General features: G+C 45.8%; 1 protein-coding gene across 2 annotated transcripts in view; it reads left to right on the forward strand.

Annotated features, from left to right (window-relative positions):
- The window catches only part of RAD51B (RAD51 paralog B), a 530,564-nt gene that overhangs the window by 445,264 nt on the left and 61,196 nt on the right, over positions 1-24,104 (forward strand). For both annotated transcript variants that reach the window (XM_036310860.1, XM_036310869.1), the window contains exon 9: positions 20,325-20,428. In XM_036310860.1, the coding sequence (XP_036166753.1) occupies positions 20,325-20,428 (104 nt within the window). The remainder of the gene's footprint in view (positions 1-20,324; positions 20,429-24,104) is intronic.

A 24,104-nucleotide genomic window follows, 5' to 3' on the forward strand; every position in this document is an offset into this window, starting at 1 on the left:
TCTTGCATTAGGCACTGGGTTACAAGGTCCAGCCTTGACCTCTCCTCGCAGGTTTAGCCACTGCATTGTGTTTTTATGAATGTAAGCTCAGCGCAGAAGGGCACCTCCCCGTATGGCTGCACCTGGTCCAGGCTGATTCATCCACCACACAGTGAGCCTGAGTCTAAGAAAAACTCGGATTCCCAGAGTCACCGTTAGTACAGCGTCGTCAAGGGCGGTGTGGAGGACGGCGACAGCCACAGATCAGGGCGCTTCAGTGGCATAAGGTGGTGTTTCTCTTCCTGCTTGCTGGAGCCAGGTTTCACAGATGAAGTTGGGGGGATATTGTTGTCTCCTCCTTGGAATCACCACCCAAAGGAGATAATCCTACAGTGGAAGCACAATTTGAAATATCTCTCCCCCCAACACCAAGGGGTCGCTTTTCTAGATTTCCTGACAGTGTGTGTGCGGCAGCCTTTGGATTCAGGCTTTATTTCGTTTTAATTTAAGTAACGTTTAAAATGAAGTAATACACAAACAAAAATTGTATACATCATGCATGCACAACTCCATGAGCTTTCTCAGTGAGCACACGTGTGAAACCAGCCCAGATTAGAAACAGGACATGACTAGTACCCCAGAAACTCCCCTGCCCACCCTCCCTCCCCTCCCCCAAAGGTAGCGAAGGTCTGGGTTTCTACAACCATAGATTAGTTTTGCCCGTTTTTGAACGTCATATAAACGGAATCAGATGGTAGGTTTTCTTTGGTACTTGTTTCTTTTGCTTCACATTATGTTTATAAAATGTATCCATGTTGTTGTATATACCAATAGGAAATATGATAACCAAAACAGAGAATAAATATTACAATGCTGTCATGGCAAGATCATGTAAAATGTCAGTGTTTGTAATTCTGGCCACTTTTCTATGCATATAAATACACAGGTAAATTGTTTTTAAAAATGAGACCATAGTGTATGTACTATTTTGTGATTTGCTTTTTTGTTTACTATGTCAGATCTACCAAAGTATTCTAAAGTTAGTGTATCTTAAGGAGGCTGCATTCTGAAATGACCAGAAAGGTAATATAGAAAAGTGGAAACGTACTTTTTTTTAAAAAATCAGGAACACACATCAGTATCTATGTTAGTAATTTTAATAGGTTTGGCGCACCCTGGTCAGGCTTCCAGAAGGTTCTGAATAAAGGCCGTACGCAAATGACCAGGGAGACCCGATACTCAAGCCTGAGACTGGGCTCTGTTCCTCCATGAATCTGCTGATTTTCTTCTCTGCTGTTTTAAACCCAGGTGTTTGGGTTGCGTGGAACCCATTAGGAATCCAGGTAGCCTGTGCGGGGCTTGCTGGAGGCTGCTCTGGTCCTCGCTGACTCTATAACCTGAGACAAGTCTGTAAAAATAAATGTTCCTTATTTCTCCAATGGAGAGCCTCATTTCCACATCTGTTTGGTATCATAAGAAATAATACTTACATAACATTTCAGAGCCCTTGAATGAAAGGTTCCTTGGAGTTGCTCACTGTTCTTACAATTTCCTCACCTAGCATTGTGGAAATCTATTGTCGTGGATATAGTTGCTGAGCTGAGTCATAGCTACACTGCAGATCTTGGGCAGTGGACTCATCTAAGCCTTGGAGGTCCTAGTCATTTACTTAAAAAGCTACCCATTTACTTCCTAGATGGTTTACATGCCACATCTTCCACTTGGGCCGTTATCCTTACCCAGTTTGAATTGTATCCATTGGCACACGCTGTTGGGTTTTCCTGAGGGAGATCACCTGGAACACTAGTATCCTGATGTTCCCTTTCCTCTGCAGGAGGGAAGGGGAGTAAATATGCCTGCTGGCCAGTGCAGCTTCAACTCATGGCCTGAGACTCAGACACTGTCAGGGACCCCTGGGGACCAGCACTGGATGGAACCTAAAAGGCAGAAAAGATACCATGGGAAAATGCTGGACCAGTCTAAGCCGAGACTCAATAGCAGCAGGGCATTAAGAGACGGAAGGATGTCCTCCTCCCTTGTTTTTCAAATGAGGAAACTGAGGCTTAAGGAGGTCACAGAATGGAATTGGATGTTTGATTTGATGTTCCATCAGCTACCCCAGTGTCTGTGCTAGGTAGGAGATCCAGGGAAAGACAGTGTCTGAGGGATGATGAGGAGACTTCTAGACTACATTAAACAGTGCCATCCCTGCCGGATCGCAAGCCGCACTCTTCCCCAGACAATAAACTGAGGGTATTGACCCCTTCCTCCTCCCTCCCTGTGGGATTGTGATGGTGAGAGGAACTTGGCATTTTACCTGATCAGTTTTGGAAACGTGGCCTTCTGCCAGAGAATTCAGAAGTTCAGTTTCAGAGATGCCTTCCTCCAGAATCAAGTGGTGCGATCAATTATTATTAAATTTATGAGTTTTTCTTTCTCTCTCTTTCTCCCTCCCTCCCTTCCTCTTCCTCTCCTCCTCACCTGCCTTCCTTCCTTCCTTCCTTCCTTCCTTCCTTCCTTCCTTTCTTCCTTCCAGTATTATTTTTTAAACTTGTTTCTGATGACCTCTTAATCTTCAATGACATTTCTGATGTCACAGATAATATCAGTCTTTGAGTCCTTCAGTATACAGAGGCGCTGAGCTTGTCCTTCTGAAATTCTTCCGGGGTCAATTTGCCTTGTGGTCAAGGTCCAGGAAATGAGAATATTTCCAACTCATTAGGGACTATCTTGGCCTTCAGCAGAAGTGGCGTCTGAATCATTACCTAAGAGAGCTTTGTAGATTGTCACAGTTGGCAGCCTTGGGACTTGAGCTAATCCTGGAAATTCTTTCACTTCCCAGAAAGAAGGTTCCACAAGGTCAGGCTGAGGTCCTCCGGGAGAGCAGATGGAATAGAGCTTGCAACTAGTCGCTTTTACAGCTGGACTTGAGGATAAATAAAATTACACACACACCCCTTTTTTTTGGATCATCAAGCTTTGGTTTTCAGGAGATATCTGTTCTTTACTCTCTCTTTTTTTTCTGTATGTGGAGGAGGAAAAAGGAATACACTGTAATCACTGAAATAAAAGCAAGTAAACTTGTTGACTCAGTTCCCATGGTGAGTGCAAGGAAGGCCAGGCCAATAGAAACACCCGAGATATTACAAAAATGTGTTTCTTTCTGGCAGCTGCACAGTCGATCCTTTATATCCAGGCACTGTAATCGGCCCATCACCCAGAGCTCTTTCCAAGGCCATTATTCTGGTTGTGGGGGCTGCTGCTTCTACAAACAAATGTTGATTTTGCTAAATGTGCTGTCTCTCCAGCTCTCTTTGTGGCAACAAAGAGTATCAAAGCATCATTTAGGAAAAGAACGTGTAAAATATCAGAAAGATAAAATACTCAAGGCTTTCTAAAGGCTCGGGGGTGTCTGGCTCAAGCAACACATTATAAACAAGCCACCTGTAAAATCAATTTTAATTAACTTGAAGGCACATCAATGTTAGTTCGTTAAAATGAAATTCCGTTTAAATGGAAAACCGCCACTACAGGGTACATTACAGCATTATTTGCATGGGTTTGGGGCTTGGCAAGTGAATTCTGTATTTAGAAAAACCAAAGCAAATCCTGTTTCTTTGGGGTCTCCTTAAGCGTTGAGACACTTACCCTGGGTCCCTTGGAATGTGGGGAGTGCCCCTGGGTAGGGCCCAGGCCCAGCTCAATGTTGTTGTCCAATTCTTCTTTCCATGACTCTTACAGTCTTCTCCCTTCCTGCTCCCTGCTCCTTGCCTGTCTCCATCTCTCCTTAGTCCTTGGCCCTGATGCCCTCGGACTACCTCTTCCATTTTCCACCCCGCACTGACCGACTTGATCCCCATGATCATTGGGCTACGCTAGACCATGGATGACAGAGAACACAAAGAGATAAGGATGCTATTTCAGGTTTACCAAGAGAAATGAAGCCCAGGTCATCACACGGAGCTGGTGAAAAATACAACCCCTCTTTTGGAACTCTCACTTCACTGATTATCTGAGAGCTGGAAGGGACTTTAAAGATCCTCTCACCGAACCCCCTCCTTTTCCTGGGCCCTGGGACTCAGGGGTGAAGTGACTTGTCCGAACCAGTTAAGGCCGTCAAGTGGGGCTTCTCTATCTCGACTCCTGCCCCTCCCCCTCCGGCCAGGGCCCAGCGCTGGGGACCTGTTGATTACCACACAGCCCGCAGCCAGAAAATCCCGCCCTGTCAGCAGAGCGGCTCTACGAGCTGACACAGGACATGTGCACATTTGGAGTGGAGTTTAGTTCCAGTTCTGCCTCTGCTGTGCTGGCCGCCGAGTCCCTTCTTCCTTTGTCTCGTTCCCCCGTTGGTTGGTAATGAGGAGATAATGAACCTTTCCACCTATCAGGCTCACTTGAGTGTTATAAAGAATAATGAGGTGATATTTGTAAAGTGCTCTGAGCGCAGGGAAGGAGGAGGGGTGGGCTCAGTAAAAGCGCTATTCGCTGCAAGCACTTATCCAGGGAGCCTGCAAACAATAGTGGAGAGAAGAACACTCAGAAATGAATCCCAGGGACCAGCCCTGCTTTGAATTTCGGAGGAGGATTAGTGGGGACCGGATAGGTATTCCACGGCTCCAGTTTCTTTAGTGTACGTCAAAGTAGGAAAGGTAATTACATTCCTCTGGCGGATTCAGCCGGGGTTTCAGTTGGGATGTCAGAGTGTCCTTGTCCTCTCTTCTGAGGCCCAGGCTGTGTTAGGCTGTGATTGTTCAAGCCTGGGGCATCTTCTGTCCCTCGGGACTCTCCCGTAGGAGCTGCACAGGGTGATTTCTCGGCGGTGGCTGGGCCGCAGTTTATAAGGTTGATCAGGGGGAATGCTGCGTCTAAAGCGGCCGGGGAGCAATCTGGATGCAGCAGGGAAATGAAAGGCGAGGTCTTCATTGTGGCTGATCTTGTTTCCTGTGCTGCTCCTGGGAATTTCCTCCGTCACTCAGATGCACATGCAGCACGAAGTGCGGGGCTTGGCGGCCATTGCGACAGCCTCTGTCACAGGGAGATGGAGACTTAGCCCAGGTGCCGGTAAACCTGCCAGGTCACCAGCTGTATTTAGAGCCACCTTTGAACTTCCGTCCCTCCCACTGAGGGTTAGGTGGGGGCCTGAGAAATGACACGCGGGAAGGTTTCCAATGACTGTCCTGAGGAAGGATCTGTTTCCCCAAACTCACCTCCCCACGCCCCCTGTTTCTAGACCCTCAGCCCCAAGTTCAGTCCAGTCTCTGTCATTTTCGGGGTCGGGGAAGCAGAGAGGAAAATCGGAACCGGAGACATATTCTGGGCTGTGCAGCGCTCTGAGGGCCACGGGGCAGTGAGCCGGGGAGAGTGTGGCTCCCTCCTCAGTGGGCAGGAGCAGGGGGATGTTACCATCATCCTTCCCAGGGTGTAGGGAGAAGCCAAGAGGTCATCTGGAACCAAAATTTTTGAGATCAAAGTTATAGTAAGGAAATTACACTGATTTCATCTCTGCCCCCTGAAGTTTATGGGCCTCTTGATAATCACTGCTTCCTCAAGCCTTCCCCCTCTGCTGCGTCCTCAGCCTCCCGTGCAGGGCCTGAGGGGCTTCCCCCTCCTGGGCGCCGGAGGCCCCTCTGCCCCGCCTGCCATCCTGTGTGTCGGGCGAAGCCCCACGTTGAACTCAGCATCTCTTTGGGGCTGACTCAGGCCTCTGGATTCCTTCCTGAGTCTCTACAACTCACTTTGTGTGTCCTCAGCAAATCTCTTCTCTGCCCTGGGACTCCGTGAAGTAACATGGGATTTACTTGGCAGGATGATGTGACCTCTTTCAAGCCCCCAAGTTTTTGTTTACTGTAGTTCGAAAGTCTCAGTCCTCCCAAAGCATTTGGTATGTTTTCTTCATGTTCCTCTCCCAAGGTATCTCTTTTGCACCAGACGTGCCCCCCCCCCCCCAGTGTATTTTCAGGGGAGGATGTGGACACCCCGGGCCCCAGCGCCTGTCCCCGTCACCTCTGCCAGGGCAAAGACCAGCGCTGGGCTGACCTCTGGGTGGCTGGGAGAGAAGGTTGGGAGCCCCCGCGCCCCACTGCCCTTCCCTTGTGGCCTCAGCTGCTCGCCCTCCCCACCCCTCGCCTGTTCCTTTTCTCAGGGAGCCTCCACGCCAGTGCCCAGCGAGCCTCTGGGAACGAGGTCCGTCCCCTGCTCGGCCTCGGCTCCCCACACTAGAACATTCAGGCGTCAGTGGGAAACAGCTAGGTCTGTCAGCACCGGCCCTTTCTTCCAGGCTTTGAGGGCCACATTCTCCACGGCCATCTGTTCCCTTTCACCTCTCGGACAATGTTGCTTTTTAAAGCCAGCGATTCTTCCTCCTTTATCCCCTTCTCTCCCGCCCCCCTCCCCCTTCTGCCCTCCCAGCCTTTCCCCCTCATTGCTCGGTCTTCCCAACCCCCTGAAATCAGCCTCTCCTAAGAGAAAACGTGCCCCCTTCTACACAAAACCGTTTTGTGACCGCTATAGGGTTTTGAGTTTTTATTTTTAAACTTTTTGAAGTCAGAGTTTGTTACTTTTAAAGTTTGTGATTGTCTCGGGGTATTCTTTTGGTAGGGAGGGGGAGGGGGAGGATGGAAACCTTGTCAGTCAAGCACAATGAAAATACAGAATGCTAATGCTTTAGGTCCTGCTGGCCGGCACTTACTGGCCTCTTTCATGAAGGAGCCCTCCCTTCCTTCCCTGATGATCAGAGCAAGGAAATTCTGAAACCCGGAGGTTTTTCCGCCATTTCTTTTCTGATTATTTTGTTGTTGCTGCTGTGCTGTTTTTCATTAGGGCCTGGGCCGCAGTGAAGCGGGCACAGCAGTCCCTGGGTCTCACACACAGCTGCGCACAGAGTTGCAGAGCAGGCGGGAGGCCCCGCTGTCTCCGAGCGAAGCAGTAGGTCCCCAGGCTCGAGGAGTGTCTGTGAAAGGGCTTTGGTACCAGTGCCGACCTGTGACCAATGTGTGACCTGAGCCATGTCACTTTCCTTAACAACAGTGATGATAAAATCTTCCCCTTAAAAAAACGCTTAATACATGACTCTTCCGTTTGTACCATTGCTGTTTCATAAACAAGATGAGTCTATGGTAATATCTTGAAAACTTTATGGGCCATACTTGGCTAAGGACATTACAACAATCCACTCAGATGTACGTACAGTGCAAAACATCAGACTCAGCTGTTGACATGGGAAGTCCGCTAGAACAAGGACTCCCAGCCTTGGCTGCTTGTCAGAATCACGGGGAAGCTGGAGCACGGGCTCCGGGGCCCGGCGGCCAGGGTTTGAGTCCTGTCTCCATCACTTACTCGCTGTACAAATGGGGATAAGGTTTCATCATCTGTAAAATAAGGGCAATAATAGCGTCCGACTTCATATCGTTGTTGAGATGATGAAGAGGTTTTTAGCACGGAAAGCACCTGGAACCGTTTCGGGCCACACTGTCGTCGGGGCATGTAAATGTTCACTGTGATTATTGTCCCCCCTCCCCGTCCCCCAGACACATTACGGATGAGAAGAGGGCCTCGCTGGCTTCTCGTGGGGCCCTGCTGGCTCGATCCCCTGTACCCTCTGCTCATTTTTCATTGCAGAGCTCACATCGATACATGGAAGAATGTAATGTTCAGGGGGGTTGTAATGATGATTAACGTAGCAATTCTACTTAGAAATGTCATAAAATACAGAAACACCCTAAATACAAAAAGGGTAAATAATCACGCGCTTCTGGCGAAGAAGGTGAACCAGATGTGGGGATTAGAGTCAGAGAAGGAAAGCCAGTCATGATTTTGGCAACGAAGGCTCTCTTGCGTGTTTTCAGTTGGAAATCCACAGAACCTGATTTATTTTTCTTTGGTATCAATTTCGAGAAGCCTATATCACATGACGAAGAGTTTCCCAACAACAGGGAGAGAACGTCATTCACGTCCGCTTTCCTAGACAGGCACCGATGGCTCTGAATGAGAAACTGAATATTACGATTTAACGAGGAAAAGACATGAGCATCTAGAGGGGTCAGTGAGGGGGGCTCCCAGAGTTTTCCCTCCCAGAGAAAGAAAGAGACGGACGGTCATTCTTGTCACACTTTCTAAATGGCTGAAAGAAGCAACTAGGCAGACGACTGGGTTCAAATTCTGGCTCTGCCACTTGCCGGGTGACCTTTGCAGTCACTTCCTTTCTCTGCAGCTCAGCTTCCTTCCCTGGAAAATTGGTCGGATAATGGTACCTCCCTCAAAGAGATAATGTATGTAGTAAGGTATTGAGCCTAGTGCCTGGAACCTACTAATTATCCCAAAACGTTACCCCATAATTGTTTGCTGTGATGTCCCATATCATCTGACGTCTGAGATGTGGGACAAGTCACACCAAGTCAGTGGTCTTGATCACTTTTCGGAATCTAATCATTTGCAGTAAACCCGTAGTTCTTTCCCATTTCTACATAAACAGTGGCCTTCAAGGAAGAAGGAAATTGCTTTGCTCAAGAACTCATATTTCACAGATGTGTACTGACCGCCTGCTGCCACCAAACCAGTTCCCCCAATTAAAATAGCCCTGTTAGCATCAGCATATTTTGTTCATCATTTCCCTCTCCCTTCATGAGGCTGCTGCCTGAAGTGCGTGGCTGTCCGGCTGGGGATTGGGACACTCAGCGAAGGAATACTTGAGGAAGTGAAAGTTATCTCCACGCCCCGGCAATCTGCACACTGTTCACCCCCGGCAGCTGGTGATCCGGGGGCCTGAGAACTCCAGTCACACACAGAGTTTTGCCTCCTCAGTGCCTCCAGTTTGTTGTGAGTCTTATGTTGGTGTGATGGCCATGGGATATCCCTCATGCTATATGCCCACACGTGCGTGCACACCCCAGAAAGGGAGAAAGAAAGGCAGCAGTTTCTCTGAGCCTTGACTCAGTTTCTCTCAGCTCCAGAGTTTCAGGGAAACACACACTGAACTGAAGAAACTCGGCAGCCAAGCCGAGTTCACCAGTTTGGGAAAAGAAACCCAAAGAACCTTTGGCAACTTAGGTGCTGAGGACACTGGGATTGCCTCACTGAACTATCAACAGTCTACTTCTTACCCCCATCCCCGCCCCCTGCTCCGAGCCTTCAGGGGCAACAAACATATGTGATGCCAGCATTCCACTCCCTCCCACGCCTGCACGCATCCTGATTCCTATCGTGATCATTCCACTTCCCAAAGGGGTGCTTGATTTGGGGCCGGAGGAAAGCACAGCCATAAATCTTCCACGCTGTACAAGGTGATAATTAAAAGCATTCTCCCTGTGATGTGCTCTGTGACGCCAAGAGGGAGGCAGCTGGGACAGCAGAGAGCTGTAGAATGCCTGGGCCCAGGCCCCACCCAGCTCTGCCTCTGACCAGGTGGGTTCCGGGTGTCAGGCCACCGCTTTGTCCTGGCCGGGAATGGTGGTTATACCACTGTTGTGGATGGAGGGAAGCAGTATGTGTCAATGCACTTAAAGTTGCATTTATCAGGTGCACGTGAGTACTCTGGAGTTTTCCAAGCCCCTGGGGGCTTCTAGCTGCTGTCCCCCTTTATTCTCTTCTCTCCTTCACTACACTCTGTTCCTGTTGTCACTAAAGAAACGAAGGGAAGCTTGAACTCCGAAAGCTGAGCTATGTTTGGCGTCTCAAAGAAATGCAGGTCACGGATGCTGACTGAGGAGCCTCAATGAGGGTCTGTGCCTGAGAGGGGGCCTGGGCCCCATCACTAGTCCTGTCCTGTTTCACGGCACCGGCCGTCAGCTGCCCCTCCTCTACTTTGTGAATTAGGGTTTGGGGTGGCTCCTCTAAGAAAACTCCAACCAGATGAGTGATCGCATTTCTGAAGGGCGTTTATCTCTCTCCCTCGTCCCCTTGGGAAGTGGGGTGGGGGATAACGTCAGCAGATAGGAGCCAACAACTGGGCCAAAGGGCAGTCACCAGCGCAGTGTCTTCCCCGATGACCAGGGTGCAGAGCCACATCCCAAGGTGAAGGTGGAGCTTTCCTAGCACAGATGTGCCCAGGACAGTACACAGACCATCCGTGGGGGCTGAGAACCCTGCAGTTGTAAGCAAAACAGCAAATGCCTAATGCATGGGTTTTTGGTTTTTTTTCCCAAACTTTGGGGTATGTAGGAATCACCTGGGAGAGCAGATTCCTGGGCCTCATCCCTCAGAGATTCTGATTCATTAGTGGGATTGGGGACAAGGATTTTGCATTTTTTTTAAAGTAAACCAGGTGACTCTGATGCATAAAGACACGTATGAAACACTGCCCCAGGAATTTCTCCAGAGAGCCCGTGCCCTGTCCTGTTTTCATACGGGGACCCAGGTCATCTCCTAGGGTTGGCCAGCCTACTTAACAAAAAATAGTTTAAACACGCACAAAAGTTCCAAGGGAAGTTTAATCCTTTCACCTAGATTGTTAACATTTTGCCACATTTTTTCTCTCATATTATTGTTATCCATTTTATAATATTAATTTATTATTATTATCTTGGCTGAATCATTTGAGTCCATTGTAGACATCATAACCCTTCATCCCCAAATATTTTAGCATTTATCTCCTAAGAACAAGAACTTCTCTTACATAACCACAATACAATGATCTCACCCAGGAAATTCATGCTGATATAATACTGTTACTAATATATTAGCCTTAATCGAACTTTGCCAGGTGCCCCAGTAATGTCCTTTTAGCAATTTTGCGGTTGTTGTTGTTGTTGTTGTGTGTGAGTGCGCGTGCGTATCCAGGATTCATTCTAGGATTAGACATTGCATTTAGTTGCAGTGTCTTTTTGTGTTAATGATATATTAAGCCACTGATGTTTTCACAGAAGTGTTTTTCTTCAGGAACAGCTTTTCTGATAAACAAGAGCATTCCGACCTGGCCGGGTGGCTCAGTTGGTTGCAGCATCCACCAAAAGGTTACAGGTTAGATTCCTGGTTAGGAAGGCACATACCTAGGTTGTGTTCGATACCCAGTTGGGGTGCATACGGGAGGCAACCAATCAATATTTCTCACATTGATGTTTCTCTCCCTTTTTCTCCTTTCCTCTCTCTCTAAAATGAATAAAACAAACAAACAAAAAACCCACAGCAGTTCTTTTTCCTTTCTATCCCTATTACTTACAAAGAGCCAGCGATCTAGGGCCAGCCCAAAGCTTGGCAGATGTGCCTGGGCTCAGCTCTGCCCAGCCAAGGCCGTGGCAAGGACCCTGTCTCGGCCCGGGGTTGCCTGGTGCTGATTTCCCAAAGGCAACCCCATGACTGCTAGTGTCCCCTTGCTCTTCAGACAACGGGTTATCACCTGCCACTCACTGGACTGGCCAGTTCCTTGGATGTGTAAAGCGACTTCACTGTAGTTTAACACCGAGAAAGGATGTGCCACTTTTTGCTCTTCCCAGCTTTTTCCAAAGGCAGTTGGCTGAATGCACACATCTGAGCGGGAGTTTTCCCCACAGCCAAAACAATAAACAATCTGAAATCAGAATAAGATACTTATCAGAATAAGTATTTCTTCTGCTTCTGCCAGAAAGAAAGAAAAAAAGTTACTTGAGAAAAATCTAATGGTCAAAAAATGAAATGATGACCATATGGGAACCCAGCTGCCTCTGAGTCTAAAAGGGAGCAGAAAAGCACAGGTCCTACCTCGCTACCTCAATGGCCGATTGGCACAATTGGAGGAATCTGCTTGCCTACAGTGAGCAGATGGAACACACTGTTGTGGGGGAAAACCTGTTTCACATAAGCATCTTCTTAGCTTATATTCAGTGAAGCCTACGTTCAAAAAGAAAGTGCCACAGATTCCCTGAAATGGTTGGGTTTTTCTTTATTTTATTTTCTAGTATTTACCTAAGGATAGTTTGTGTTTTCTCTAGTGAGTGAATTTATATTTAATTAAATAATTCTTTTCAAAGGTCAGGAGACCTAGCTACTGGTCACCATTCGGGGTTCTCCCCTCTGCTCAAATAGAAGGTAGCGAGCAGGAGGAAAGCTGTCTTATTGGAGAAAGGATTCAGAGGCATGGCCTCCTGGGGAGTGTTGGAAGTTGAGCCAGGTGGGGAGGAAATTGCTTCCTTCTATTCAGGTAACCTAGTTCAAGCCTATTGTTTTCCTAACTATCTTTGAAGACATTCATGGTTGTCACTGCAAACTGGAGTGGAGAAGTCCTATGCAGTATCCCCTGTAGGGCTTTGGGTTGATAAATGAGATGAAGGCTAGTCTGACCGTTTATTGTAGGGTGAGCATCCTCATGCTGATTTGGGACATTTGCTACATGGTGTCTCTGTAGGTGTCTCTGTCTACCATACGGCTTGGTTTGCCCAGAACAGTCCTGACGTATCTGTTACCCCAATATAATTATTAAAATGTCCCCGTTCCATTTTCAAAAGTGGCCTTATTGGATGATAACTTGCATAATCACTGTAAGACTCTGGGAAAGTTAAAGTATTTTCTTCCCCCCACAAAAGCCAACCGAGTTGCTTCAGTGGTTTGTGCTGGTGCATTCCAGTCTTTATCCTAGTGATTAGCTCACTGTTTCTACCTTTGGCTGGGGGGAATAATCCACCTCTGACTCTTGCATTCCAAAACCTCTGATTGCCCCACCTTTCCGCTTCTTCTCACATTTTTTACCTTCCTCAGTAACGAGTTTTATTGAGACTTGGATCGGCCTAGGTGTGTTGTGTAAGTAAAGACTCTGAACTGCATTCACCTCTTTCACCTCTAGCCACGAGACACTGGGAATGAAACTTCCCACTTTACCAAAGTGAAGGAGCCTTATTCTTCACCCGGCAAATGCCTTCCTCAGTGGGCAGCTGATATTGAGGCAGTTATTACGTGGTTTTATGCCTCGGATCCTTTATTTGTAAATCCAAAAGAAGACTAATAGCTTTAAAGTATTTTGAGAATCTCAAAGCTCTGAAGATTATAAATAACAAAAGATTTTTTTTTTTCTCATCTAAAATGGCAGCACTGAGTCTGCGGTTACTTGCTTAATAGATAGCGTGTGGTCCCTGGGCCATTTGCAGCTGATGGGTTTTTCCAGTGCTCTATTTTTAGAGCTAGGTCAGAAATATCACTTCCGTTGGAACTTGACCTACAGACCATTGTCAATTTTGGAGGCCCAAGGAAGTACAGTGCACTAAATACAGCTGGTTCACGGGTTCAGTTAGTGAACCACAAGCCCCCAAGGGAATTAATTTTGCTGGAGGGTAGATGTGTGAGCCTATGTGATGTGATACCTTTGCCCTGTGGCCTCATGGAGTTTGTAGGTCGTCTTGAATGTTTCTTCTAGAAATAGCCTTTGCTAGGCAGTCTTCCTTTCTCTTTTATTCCCCACTTACCCTTTTTAGCTTTGGTTGCTGAAATTCTGCCTTTCTGCATCACATAGAACAAGAGCTAATGACCCACTAACGGAGGTAGTCCAGGATACTCTGGGAAATTTGGGGGAAAGCAGATCTAAATATTTCCCCCCCATCATCTTTCTATTGGGGCTCACCGAGGTTCTCAGTCCCCTCCCCAGTTCAAATGAATGACCCAACAAAAAGCATATGCTGAAGCTCAGCAACTTCCATGGGCCTGGGTTTAAACAGGAGAAACTGAATTTAGTGGATGATAATTCCCTTTTAATCTCTGCTCTCTCACTCAGACTCTCATCTTTAAGCTTTGTCATTATGAAGTTGTGTTTGCTGGAACTTGGCCGCATCTTATGATTTACCCATCAGAAGGTTTCAGTGGGTAGGACAGACTAAGAAACAGCCTCATCTGGAGAGAAATCTGCTCCCAGGCAAAGAACCACACGTCCGTACTCTTCAGGCTAAATGGGCCCTGGGTAGGTCATAGCCGTTCCAAGTTAGCACATAAAGTAGAGCAGCAATTTGCAACCAGAGTGCTGCAAGAATTTTTAAAACATGCAGTAACTGACTACTTAGCCAGGGGCACTGACCTCTTTTCCTTAGATTGTCAAATAAAAAAGTGACAACAGCCAACTCCACAATAGCCGTCCGGTGTGAATGCCCTGTCTTAAACCATAAATACATAGGTCCTATAATAGAGTTGCATCTTAATGGTCATGTCACATAATAAGGTTGCATCTGATTGGTTAATTCTTGGTACCAAAAATCCTTATATACAAGTAAAGGCACCTAATTTTTCAAAAAGCCACTTTGGAGCAAAAATGTAGGTAATTACTATTATTTAAAATTTTATTTGTAAATCAATCAAAATTACACCTATTTTTTTGGTCAGATTAGCATATATATATATTAGTGTGCCACAGAATTTTAGTAATAAGTCTGTGTGTGCCATGAGATAGAAAAGGTTGAAAATCACTGGCGTAGAGCATTCTCAAACTTCCTGGAAAAAGGGGGGTCCAGAATGAGGAGCTGATTTCTTGTCATCAAAATACCATAGATTCAAAGTTCTGAGAACAGGCAGGAACTTTTGAGAACATTTTGAACAACCATTTCTTGTTATGGATGAGGAGGAAACTGAGGCTCAGAGAAGAAAAAACAAAACAAAAAAAACCTGGTCATTACCAAGGCCTAGTCTAATGTTCATTGTTACCTCCTCTCCTTCCTCCACCTGGTCTCACTAAAAGCCCGCATCTAAGTCAGAAGTAGAACTCTCAGGGTCCCGCCTCCTAGCCAGCAGCTGACCATATGCTATGGTGCGCTTTGTAGAACATGCTTTACAGCGGTTCTCAACCTGTGGGTCGCGACCCCTTTGGGGGTCGAATGACCCTTTCACAGGGGTCGCCTAAGACCATCGGAAAACACATATATAATTACATATTGTTTTTTTACTATGCTTTAATTATGTTCAGTTTGTAACAATGAAATTGGGGGTCACCACAACATGAGGAACTGTATTAAAGGATCGTGGCATTAGGAGGGTTGAGAACCACTGCTTTAGAACGTGAAGACAAGAGGTAAGAAAGAGAATGTCAGTTCCAATGGCAACATACCATCTCCTTCCCTTTCAGTCCTCAAAATATTTTTCTTTTTTCTTTTTTATTTTCCTTTTTCTAGTCTCAATAAGGTGCCTTTCATCTGAAGGGATAGGAGGGACCCAATGTCCAGAATATCCAGCCTCTTAGGCCATGAACTTTCCTTCCCCCGTGTTCCTATTCTGGGAGTAACTGCTTTGTTTACACTTTAATTTATTTCAACATGGAAAAGCCTATTCTTTTAAAGTTGACCTTTTGCTGCGCAGCAGACACTTTTATGTTATGTATTGGAGATTCCGTTTGACCTCCTAGAAATGCTAAGCCACAGAAGTCATAAATTGGAATGTTTTCAGAGAAGCTTTTTTTCATTGAAGGCTCCCCATGCTGACACGGGTTGGCACCAGAGGCCCATTCCCTTGCTGGAAATCAAGGCTACGTAGCAGCCTGATTATACTCCTCCAGTCCGATTGCACAAGGCTCCACGCCCTGTGTGCGCAGTGCAAAGGAAGCTCCTTGCCTCGTGAGAAATGCTTCTTCCTAACCTACGCCCACCCCTAAGGAGTGGGGAATTGGATCCAAAAGATAGCGTGTACTTATGAAAGAGATTCCAGAATCCAAGCCCTGCTGTTTTAACCAGTTCATGACTGAGCTTTGCAAGCTTGCCTCATTATTAGCAGAATAAACAATGTAGAAGATGATGATTAAACTTATTTTCTTCCCAGATTCCGTCTATAGTGTTTGATCATCATTGGTTCGCTCATTCATGTACACCAAGTACCTTCCTCTAAGGGTCACCAGGAGCCTTTGGCTGCCTGGGGGCAAGAATTATTATTCGCATTTCACAGATGGGTAAGCAAACACAGAAGGAGAACATGCTTTGACTTACCTAAAAGAGTCTCTGAGAGAGTAGGGAATGAATGTTCCCACAGTCTTTTTTACAGAGACCTGACTTCACAGTAAATCAATTACATTTCTCTACATAGTGCATTCAGATACTTCTGCAGGCTCAACCTGTGACAGTGAAAAATCCCCAATAATGAAAATACTTTTAAAACCCAGTTCGTTTATTTGATTTTTTTAATTTGTGTTGAAGTCAACCTAATTCCAGTACAGTGAAGTCATGTTGCCTTGGCAGGCCTAAATATCAGTCATCAAAAAGGAGAGAAGGAGAGAGTGCCCCAATTTTTGGAACTTCCGCTTAAAATGAGCATAGAGAAGACTCGCTTATCTATTTCCTGACCAATTAGGTCATTGGGCAGGAAATCACCTTTTCTGAAAAGCCAGTAAGCAGATTCCTTCTACCTTAAATTCCCCATGAACAGCAATAATGATCATTTAAACCAGCCCTCACATGGGAATGCTTGAAAGTTAGCAGACATGAGACCACTGAGTTTTCCATTTGAAGAAAAAAACAGTTACCAATTGATAGTAACTGACAGCTTCCTCACTTCCCTTTCTCCCAATTCTCTCTCAAGTGATTCCACCACCTAAAACCACCCTTCAATTGTTTTCTCATATTTGAGACTCTGTTAAATAACTTTCTAATCCCAGTCAGATTGTTAAGTCTTCAACCAGAGAGAGTCAGGTGTAGGCCAGCTGGTGGGCATGAATCCGGCTGTGGGCCAGTTGAGCCAGGGGAAACACCTTGCCCAGCCAGGCCTGCTTATCATCTGGAACCCCTTGCCCTGGTTATCACTGTGCATCAGGAAAGAGGGAGCTGAGTGTGGCGTCCAAGGAGCATGCAGAGTTGAGAAGAGTGATAAAATGCTCCCAACACCCCCATGAGTGTCTTCAGGCCCTTCCCAGGGGCCCTCCTGGCTGGCAGAGGGGCAGGCTCTTCGAATCAGGAGCCCGGAGAAAGCTAATTGGAGAAGAGGTTACAATTCTGTCAGCCTGGTTTCCAACGCCGACTCTGCCATTAACCAACCATGTGACCTTGGGAGAGTTACTTAATCTCTCATAGATTTACTCTGTCAATAGGAACCTTATTACCTATCTCATAGAGTGGTTGTGAGGATGTAAAAAAATGGAAGATATGAAACTCAAACAAGACATGAAGGGCTCCCTATATAAAGGGCTTACCTAGTGCTTAGCATATGGTACCTTAAAAACATTGTCTTTTATTATTAACTTTCAAGGCCTTGCTGTTATTGCACTTGCAGGTGGCTCAATGCCTGTAGCACCCTGAAAATGTATCTCCTCCAGCTAGCTCGCTCAGGGTTTCCTCTGGAAACTTTTCCGTGGGCATTTGTACTCATGGCCCTGAGGACCTGAACTTGCCTGTCTGAAAAACAGCAAAGCATATGGTACTTTTAAATGCTGTAGAGGAACGTGGAAGTCTTGCAATAGTGACTACTGGCCCAATGTGGTTCTGATTTCTGAAAACATCTTCTAGACCTGGGACACTTACAGTTTTATTACCAAGAACATGGTTGAGTGCTTCCCTCATTAGCGTCTTCTAGTGATTCACATGTAGCCTTTCCCTGGCAAACTCGAAACTCAGCCTCTCCCATGACTTAGCAGGCATCTAAGCAACAAGCTTCTAGAGTTTGCTTGAAAAAGGTAAACCATTAATTTTAGCTTAAGCAAGATAGAATTAAGAATATAGATCTGCTAAAACCAACACATCACATGGTTCAATGTTTAGGAAGCATAACTTATTAACTATTTATCTAACCAGTATTTATTAAGCATCCTGTATCTCAGACCTTGTGTTAAGTGATTCAGGTGTACTAGCATGGATCAGACATGGATGTGGTCCTCTTGAAATATACACTCGGGGAGAGAAGTAAAGCACGCAAGTAGCAGACTACAGGACAGAAAATGGCAGTCACACGAGAGAGTGAAAGTATTACAGGGGTTTAGAGATGAGGATCAGGGAAGGATAATTATGGAGGATAATGTGTGGACATAGAGGCATTCCAGGTGTAGAGGGGCCATGGAGAAGAAGTGATAAATTGGAGCAAAATCTACATGGAGTGCAGAGGTGTGGAAAGGCAGTGTGGGCATAGGCTGAAGAGCCTTGAATGCCAATCTTGGGAATTAGAACTCTTTGAAGGCACATGGGGGCGTACAGAGTCTTTGAGCATGCGGATCGTGAATGCAAGGTGGCGTACTTAGCTGTGTGCTTAGGGAGGCCAATCGGGCCGGAGAACAGAGGATGGGCTTTTAGTAGGGAAGGACTGACAGCAGCGTGGAGAAAGCTATGGCACTTGTCCTAGGTGGAGGCTCATGTGCGTCTGATCTAAGGTTGGAGTTAGGAGAGAATGGAGGGTCGGGAAAGATGCAGGTGAGGGTATACAGTCAAACCAATAGGGCTTTACAATTTATTGGATGTGAGGAGCATGAGAGAAGAAACCTAAAAATGGAACTCAGGTTTCAAACCAGATTAAATGGGAGGCCAAAGACAGGGACAACAAAAGAGGAGTGTGTCCCTATGGGAAGATGTAAGCTTTATTGGAAGATAAGGAATTTATGGTGTTAAAATTCATTACGTCAGGCTTACACTTCTTGGCGGTTCAAAACAGAGGACAGGTGCTGAGGCAAGTCAGGGGCTGAGACAAGGGCTGAGGAATCATTGGTGTGGAGCAGACATTGCCAGCTTGGTGGGAGTGAGTCATACCTGGTGTACACGCATGCTTATTGTGTGTTTAAAACAAATAACTACACCAACACTTAAAAATCAGGAGATTGTACTTAAAATATTGATTTCTGGCTTCTCTTAACATCAAAAGATGTGGCTAACTATGAACTCAAATTGGCACAAGATATCAGCAGTCAGAGCTGAACAGGGGCTCCCCCCTTGAGGTCCTGGATGAATCTCCTAATTCACCACAGTTGCCTGGGGCTGGGGATAGGGCAGGAAAGAAGGGCTGGAGGCTCATGGTTAAGGGTCTGGGGCTTGCATTTGGGGTGATGAAGTGTCCTAGAGTTTGATTGTGGCGATGGTTGAACAATTCTGCATGTAGTAAAAACCATTGCACTTTAAGTGGGTGGTTTGTATGATGTGTGAATTATCTCAATAGAGCTGTTTGAAAAAAATGCAAAAAAAAGAAAAACCAGTTGCTCAAGCCCTGGCTGTGTTGGTGTACTTACAGCAGAAAACATTTCTCTGTTAATGTGGCTCTATCAAGAAAGGAAAGACAGACTGAGATTTTTAAAAGAAAAATGGAAAAGTGTACATCTATTTTGTGGTAGTAAAGAATTTCTGCGTGTTACAATGCAAACACCTCGCCTCTGTATTAATTTATTTCCTAGTCACTGATGGCACTTGGGTATTAGGAAGAATTTTGGTCGTGGCCAGCTCTCTGCAGTCCACCCACTAAGCAGAAGAGGCCAGACGATTGGATGTCAAAGGAGGGAGAAGCTTTATCAACCTCTGACAAGAAGTCAGGAAGGTTGAGGACAGAGAAGGCAGGAAATTGCAAAGCACCATCCAGGGAGAGAGCTTACAATGGTGGGGCCAGAGAGGGCTACAGGCGCAGATGACCAAGTATGCTTAGGAGTTAATACTTTATCCTCAGGCACAAAGGGTGAAAGACCAGAATACCTACCCTGGCCCAGGCCAAACGTGGGCACAGCAATTCAAAGGCAACCTAGATATGACAGCAAAGGCTGGCTGCTAGAGGATGGAACCCGTTAGCCTGCCTGTGAGAAGGAAGAAGACGAGGAGAGCGGAGTAGATGTCAAGAGGCACCCATGAAGCTCTGGAGGTGGAAGACAGTAGCTGAAGTACAACTTGGGGGAAATTAGAACTCAGAGAGTTTGCTTCAGATCCTTCCCTTTTAGGAACGTTTTAGGTGGTAAAAGAATGTTTCTCTTGGGATAAGAATGTCTAATACAGAGATATGAAATGGTGAGGTCTTCCAGATTCTTCCTCCAGGTGCGTGTGTGTGTGTGTGTGTGTGTTGGAAGGGAAAAGGAATTTTATATGCATATGCCACCATTTCTATATTGATAAGGAACACTGAGTTAAAATTCTTATCAAGCTAAAAAAGTTTAACAACTCTATTGAACTAAGACTATTTCATAACCAGCTCTTACTCTGTGCTGCAGCACTTTGCCTTTCTACCATGGATGTTGTGTGGCTTGATTTAGCAATGGTTCCAAATTCCCTTGCAGTGAGACCTCTTATTGCTGTGTAACTCTGTTGCCTTTAGCCTGTAGTGGTCACTTTCCCTGAGGCTGAAGGAAACTCATGCTGGCTTTTATTTTTAGTCTCAAATTCTTTAACCCCTCTCCTTCTCTAATTCATCAGCGTCTGTGGTCATGAACTGAGCCTCCACGTGCTCTAAGCAATGAGCAATGACTGGACTTTTGTGAGACACCATCACGAGAAAGGACATCAAGGTCATAGCTATGTTCTGCTCCGTTTCAGGCCCTTCTGGATCCAGCTGTGTGACAGCTGCACTAGGCAACACCTGGAGCCACAGTGTGAACACACGGCTGATTTTCCAAAGCCTTGGTTCAGAGAGAAGACAGGTGAGTGCTTTGACATTGTTCTGTGATTGTCAAGGCCATGTTGTCTGTCCTGGCCTGACACAGGGCGTAGGGAAAAACAAAACAAAAAGCATCCCTGCCTGCCCCAACAGCAGTAAAATGAAGTGGGGAGACAAGTCACAGGAAAAGAACTGTAAGTATATACCCAAGAGAGTTCACATGGTGGCCAATAGCTTGTAAGTGACCTGATGGTAGCCGATAGCTTGTAAGTGACCAAGGTACACACCTCTAGGGATCTCAGGTTCTCCATCAGTAAAGGGTGAATGATCAACCCTATTGGTTGATCACTAGGTCATTCATGTACAAATTAAAAAGTGATGGTGCTTTTTCTTGAGATGAATGTGCTTTGAAAACCTCAGGCCAGACAGACCTTTCCAAGAGAATAACTGTTCCCCAGGTCCTGGGTACTTTTGCATCGACTCATAGCCAGTAGTTTAAAGGATTGGGTGATGCTAGAGAGACCTCTGAAAGGATGCTGCCTCTAAGAGCTCCCTGTTGATGGCTTCTGTGCTGGCCTCAAATGAGAATTTCCCCCTCTCACCCAGAAGGGTTCATTTCTACCCCTTCTTCATCTTCCCTCCACCCTCTAAGAAAGGATCACCACTGTCTGACCTTTTGGAAAGATGCCTCCTAATTAGGACATTTCTTCTTCCTGATGGCTAACTTCAGCTTCATCCTGTGTGGACCAGGTTCCACCACGACCTCCTCTGCACATAGGAGGAGAAGGACGCCAGGGTGATTATTCTAATGTAATGGATGGGTCAGAATGCAGAACCCAAATTTGCCCATTTTGCTAAATATATAGCAAATCCAAGTCACTAATTAAAGAGGCATGAAATGTTACGCTTGCTGGTGGCCCTTTCCAGAGGGGGTAGTGGGGAGGGGATGGTTGGAAGGGCGTGTAGCCCTTTACCTGCATTGGGTGAATTGGCTCTTTTTCAGGGAGTCAGGAATCATCCAAAACAGACAGGAGCCCTTGCCTGTTCCAGACATAGCTCTCCGAGTGCTCTCGGTTACAGACCAGAGGACTCCTCTTGGTTCGTTCGGACCGTGTAAATAGCCTTCCAGCCGAGGACTGAGTCAGCTGTGTTCTGAGGCGATGGAGCTGCTTGTTTTCATTCCAGGGAACATTCTTGAGTTTTCAGGCCCTGGTGTGCTCATTGCCTCCATGAGGCCTTTTCTCTGATAATTCAAGTTTCCTGGGTTCTGCATCCATTTCTTTTCTTTTCAGTAGAACACATCCAAAAATGTTCCTGTAGAACCTAATGACCTTAGGTTTGTACCCCAGGTTATAAATGTTGTTCAGTAAACCCTGCTTGCAGCTCTCAGGCATGTCGCTAAGGAGTGTCAAGCTCTGCTCCCTGGACTCCTTGAAGAAGCAGGGTCCTGTGGGTCAATGTTGATTCGGTCGTTTTCATGGATCCTTAACCCCACTCCTTGAAAACTTTTGTACTTTATCTCTGTTTTAGATGTTAGATGACACACTGATTTTGTGATTCAGTCTATTATACATGGTATTGTGGGTTCCAGGCTCCCAGATTCTAGTTTTACTAATTCTAGTGTTTATTAGTAAATAAAGAAGTTAGAGCCACATTTTTTGTTCATTTGTTTTATTAAATTAACCAGTCATCTCTATTTTGTTAGTGTCAACAGGAAATAGCTAGTAGAACAAATGCTATTATTCTGTGTCTCTTTGGTGACTGGAACATTTTGGTGGCTGTTGGATCTTGGCTCATAAGGTCAATTGTAGGCCACTGGTTAGGAGAAGAATGCAGATCAAAGTGTAGATAGATCAGTGACAGCCTACCAGCTCATATCCCATTAGAGGGGTCCGTGGTGTTATCTTAATCTATAAAGGACAGCTTGTTCTATCATTGCTAATCAATCAAGAGCAGAGTTAAATACTTTTGAATCATGTTTCAAACAATAATGAAAATTTAAAGTAAAATACAACCAGCATTAAAAATGGCCAGCACAGGCCAAAGAACGGATGCTTAATTAATCTACAGAAATGTGTGTGCCTTCAGGGACCAGTTGTTCTGTTTGTGTCCTGATAAGTAGGATAAAATTTAATATAGAAAACTCGCCTCGACCTGATGCCCTGATCTCAGCTCACCAGAGGGTGTGCTTAGTGATTCATCGAGCCTTGCCCCGTGGTCCTACTTCATGACAAAGTAGAGGAGCCACGTGAAGACCCACCTTTTCTGGGATACGTGCTTTTAAGGTGATTGCTCCAAATAATACCTTTTATAACACCTCTTAGTAGGAGGACATGCCTAGATCATTCCTTAGACAGATATGAACACCAGTTCCAATGGGGAGTTACAGGTAGAGCTTTTGTTTTTCATTCTTTTTTTTTTCTTTCTTTCTGTCAATGCGCAAGCAGAGGCCACACGCCATGGGGTCAAGGTTACGGAATGAAAGTTACGTTTTATCCCGTTTCTATGACATTGAGCTCTGCATCAGGGCTCGAATGTGAGGCTTAGTCTGAGCTCAGCAGCTGGAAGGGGTCAGGCCAAGCTGAGCAAACTGGTGAGCTGATGAACCCAACTTGGATTGTATAGTCCGACAGACAGATTCCTCCCCGGCAGATTATTTTCTTTACGCCCTGGAAATGTAGAATTATACAACCGCGGAAGAAATCTCCTTATCAGGGCACAAGCCAAGTTAATTCTCTTGTTTATTCTGCTTCAGTGTTTGTAAAAACGCTCTTGTGAAGCTGGGAAGCATTTTCTTTTGTACTAATTTAGCCTTTTTTCCATTTGACTTTTATTTACTCTTTTCCTCCTTGGCTTCAATCCTGCCCCACCCTTTTTGCAACATTTTTATTCTTACTAAAGACATGTCCTTAGAGTTGAATTAAAATGGCCACTGCTGGGGGTTTTGTGCTTGCGTTTTAGTGGATTTGGTTTTGTTACATAAATAAAAGGATGATTTGGTTCACCACGTGCATGGCTGGGGGATGCAAAGAAGTAGCAGACAGTTCCTGCCTTCAAGTTTCTTCTGTTCTAGTCCGAGAGATGACTGAGATATATAATACACACGCATGCCCACATACACACTCATGAATTATCGAAATGAAATGCAGGAGTTAAAGCACAAACTACCTAATACGTGGTTAGCACTGTTCTGAGTCCCAGGAAGGTAAACTCATCAGAGCAAGTTAGTTTTATCAGAAGAAGGTGGGACTTGAGTATCACTTTAAATCTGTGTTTCTGGAGCCTGGGTGACAGTAGACCCCTCCCAGGAGTATTTACAAAATACCAGCACCAGGCCCCACCCTGACCAATGCAGTCAGCATTCCTGCTGGTGGGGCCAGGCCTCGGGGTGCGTTTTATTTGTAAAGCTCCCCCAGGTGATTTGACGGTCTAGCCCAGGTTAGAAACCTGATATAGATCAAATCGGGTTACTAGGAAAGGAAAGGGAAGATGTTGGGGTGAGGGTGGAGCAAAAGGAGAAAGACAGGAGGTCAAGTCATAGGTTCCAAAGACTTGGGTTGGTTTTTGCCTGAAAACATGAGCATAGGATGTGTGTACCCATTTATTTGACAAACCTTTATTTAATCACCTCTTCTCTGCTCGTTACTGTGTAAGATGCTTGTAAGAGATTCAAAGTATAAGTAAGTTGATGCCCTGTAGTTGTTCACAATCAACCTGGG

Source organism: Myotis myotis, unplaced genomic scaffold (genome assembly GCF_014108235.1).
Source record: "Myotis myotis isolate mMyoMyo1 unplaced genomic scaffold, mMyoMyo1.p scaffold_m19_p_1, whole genome shotgun sequence".
NCBI classification, from domain to species: domain Eukaryota; kingdom Metazoa; phylum Chordata; class Mammalia; order Chiroptera; family Vespertilionidae; genus Myotis; species Myotis myotis.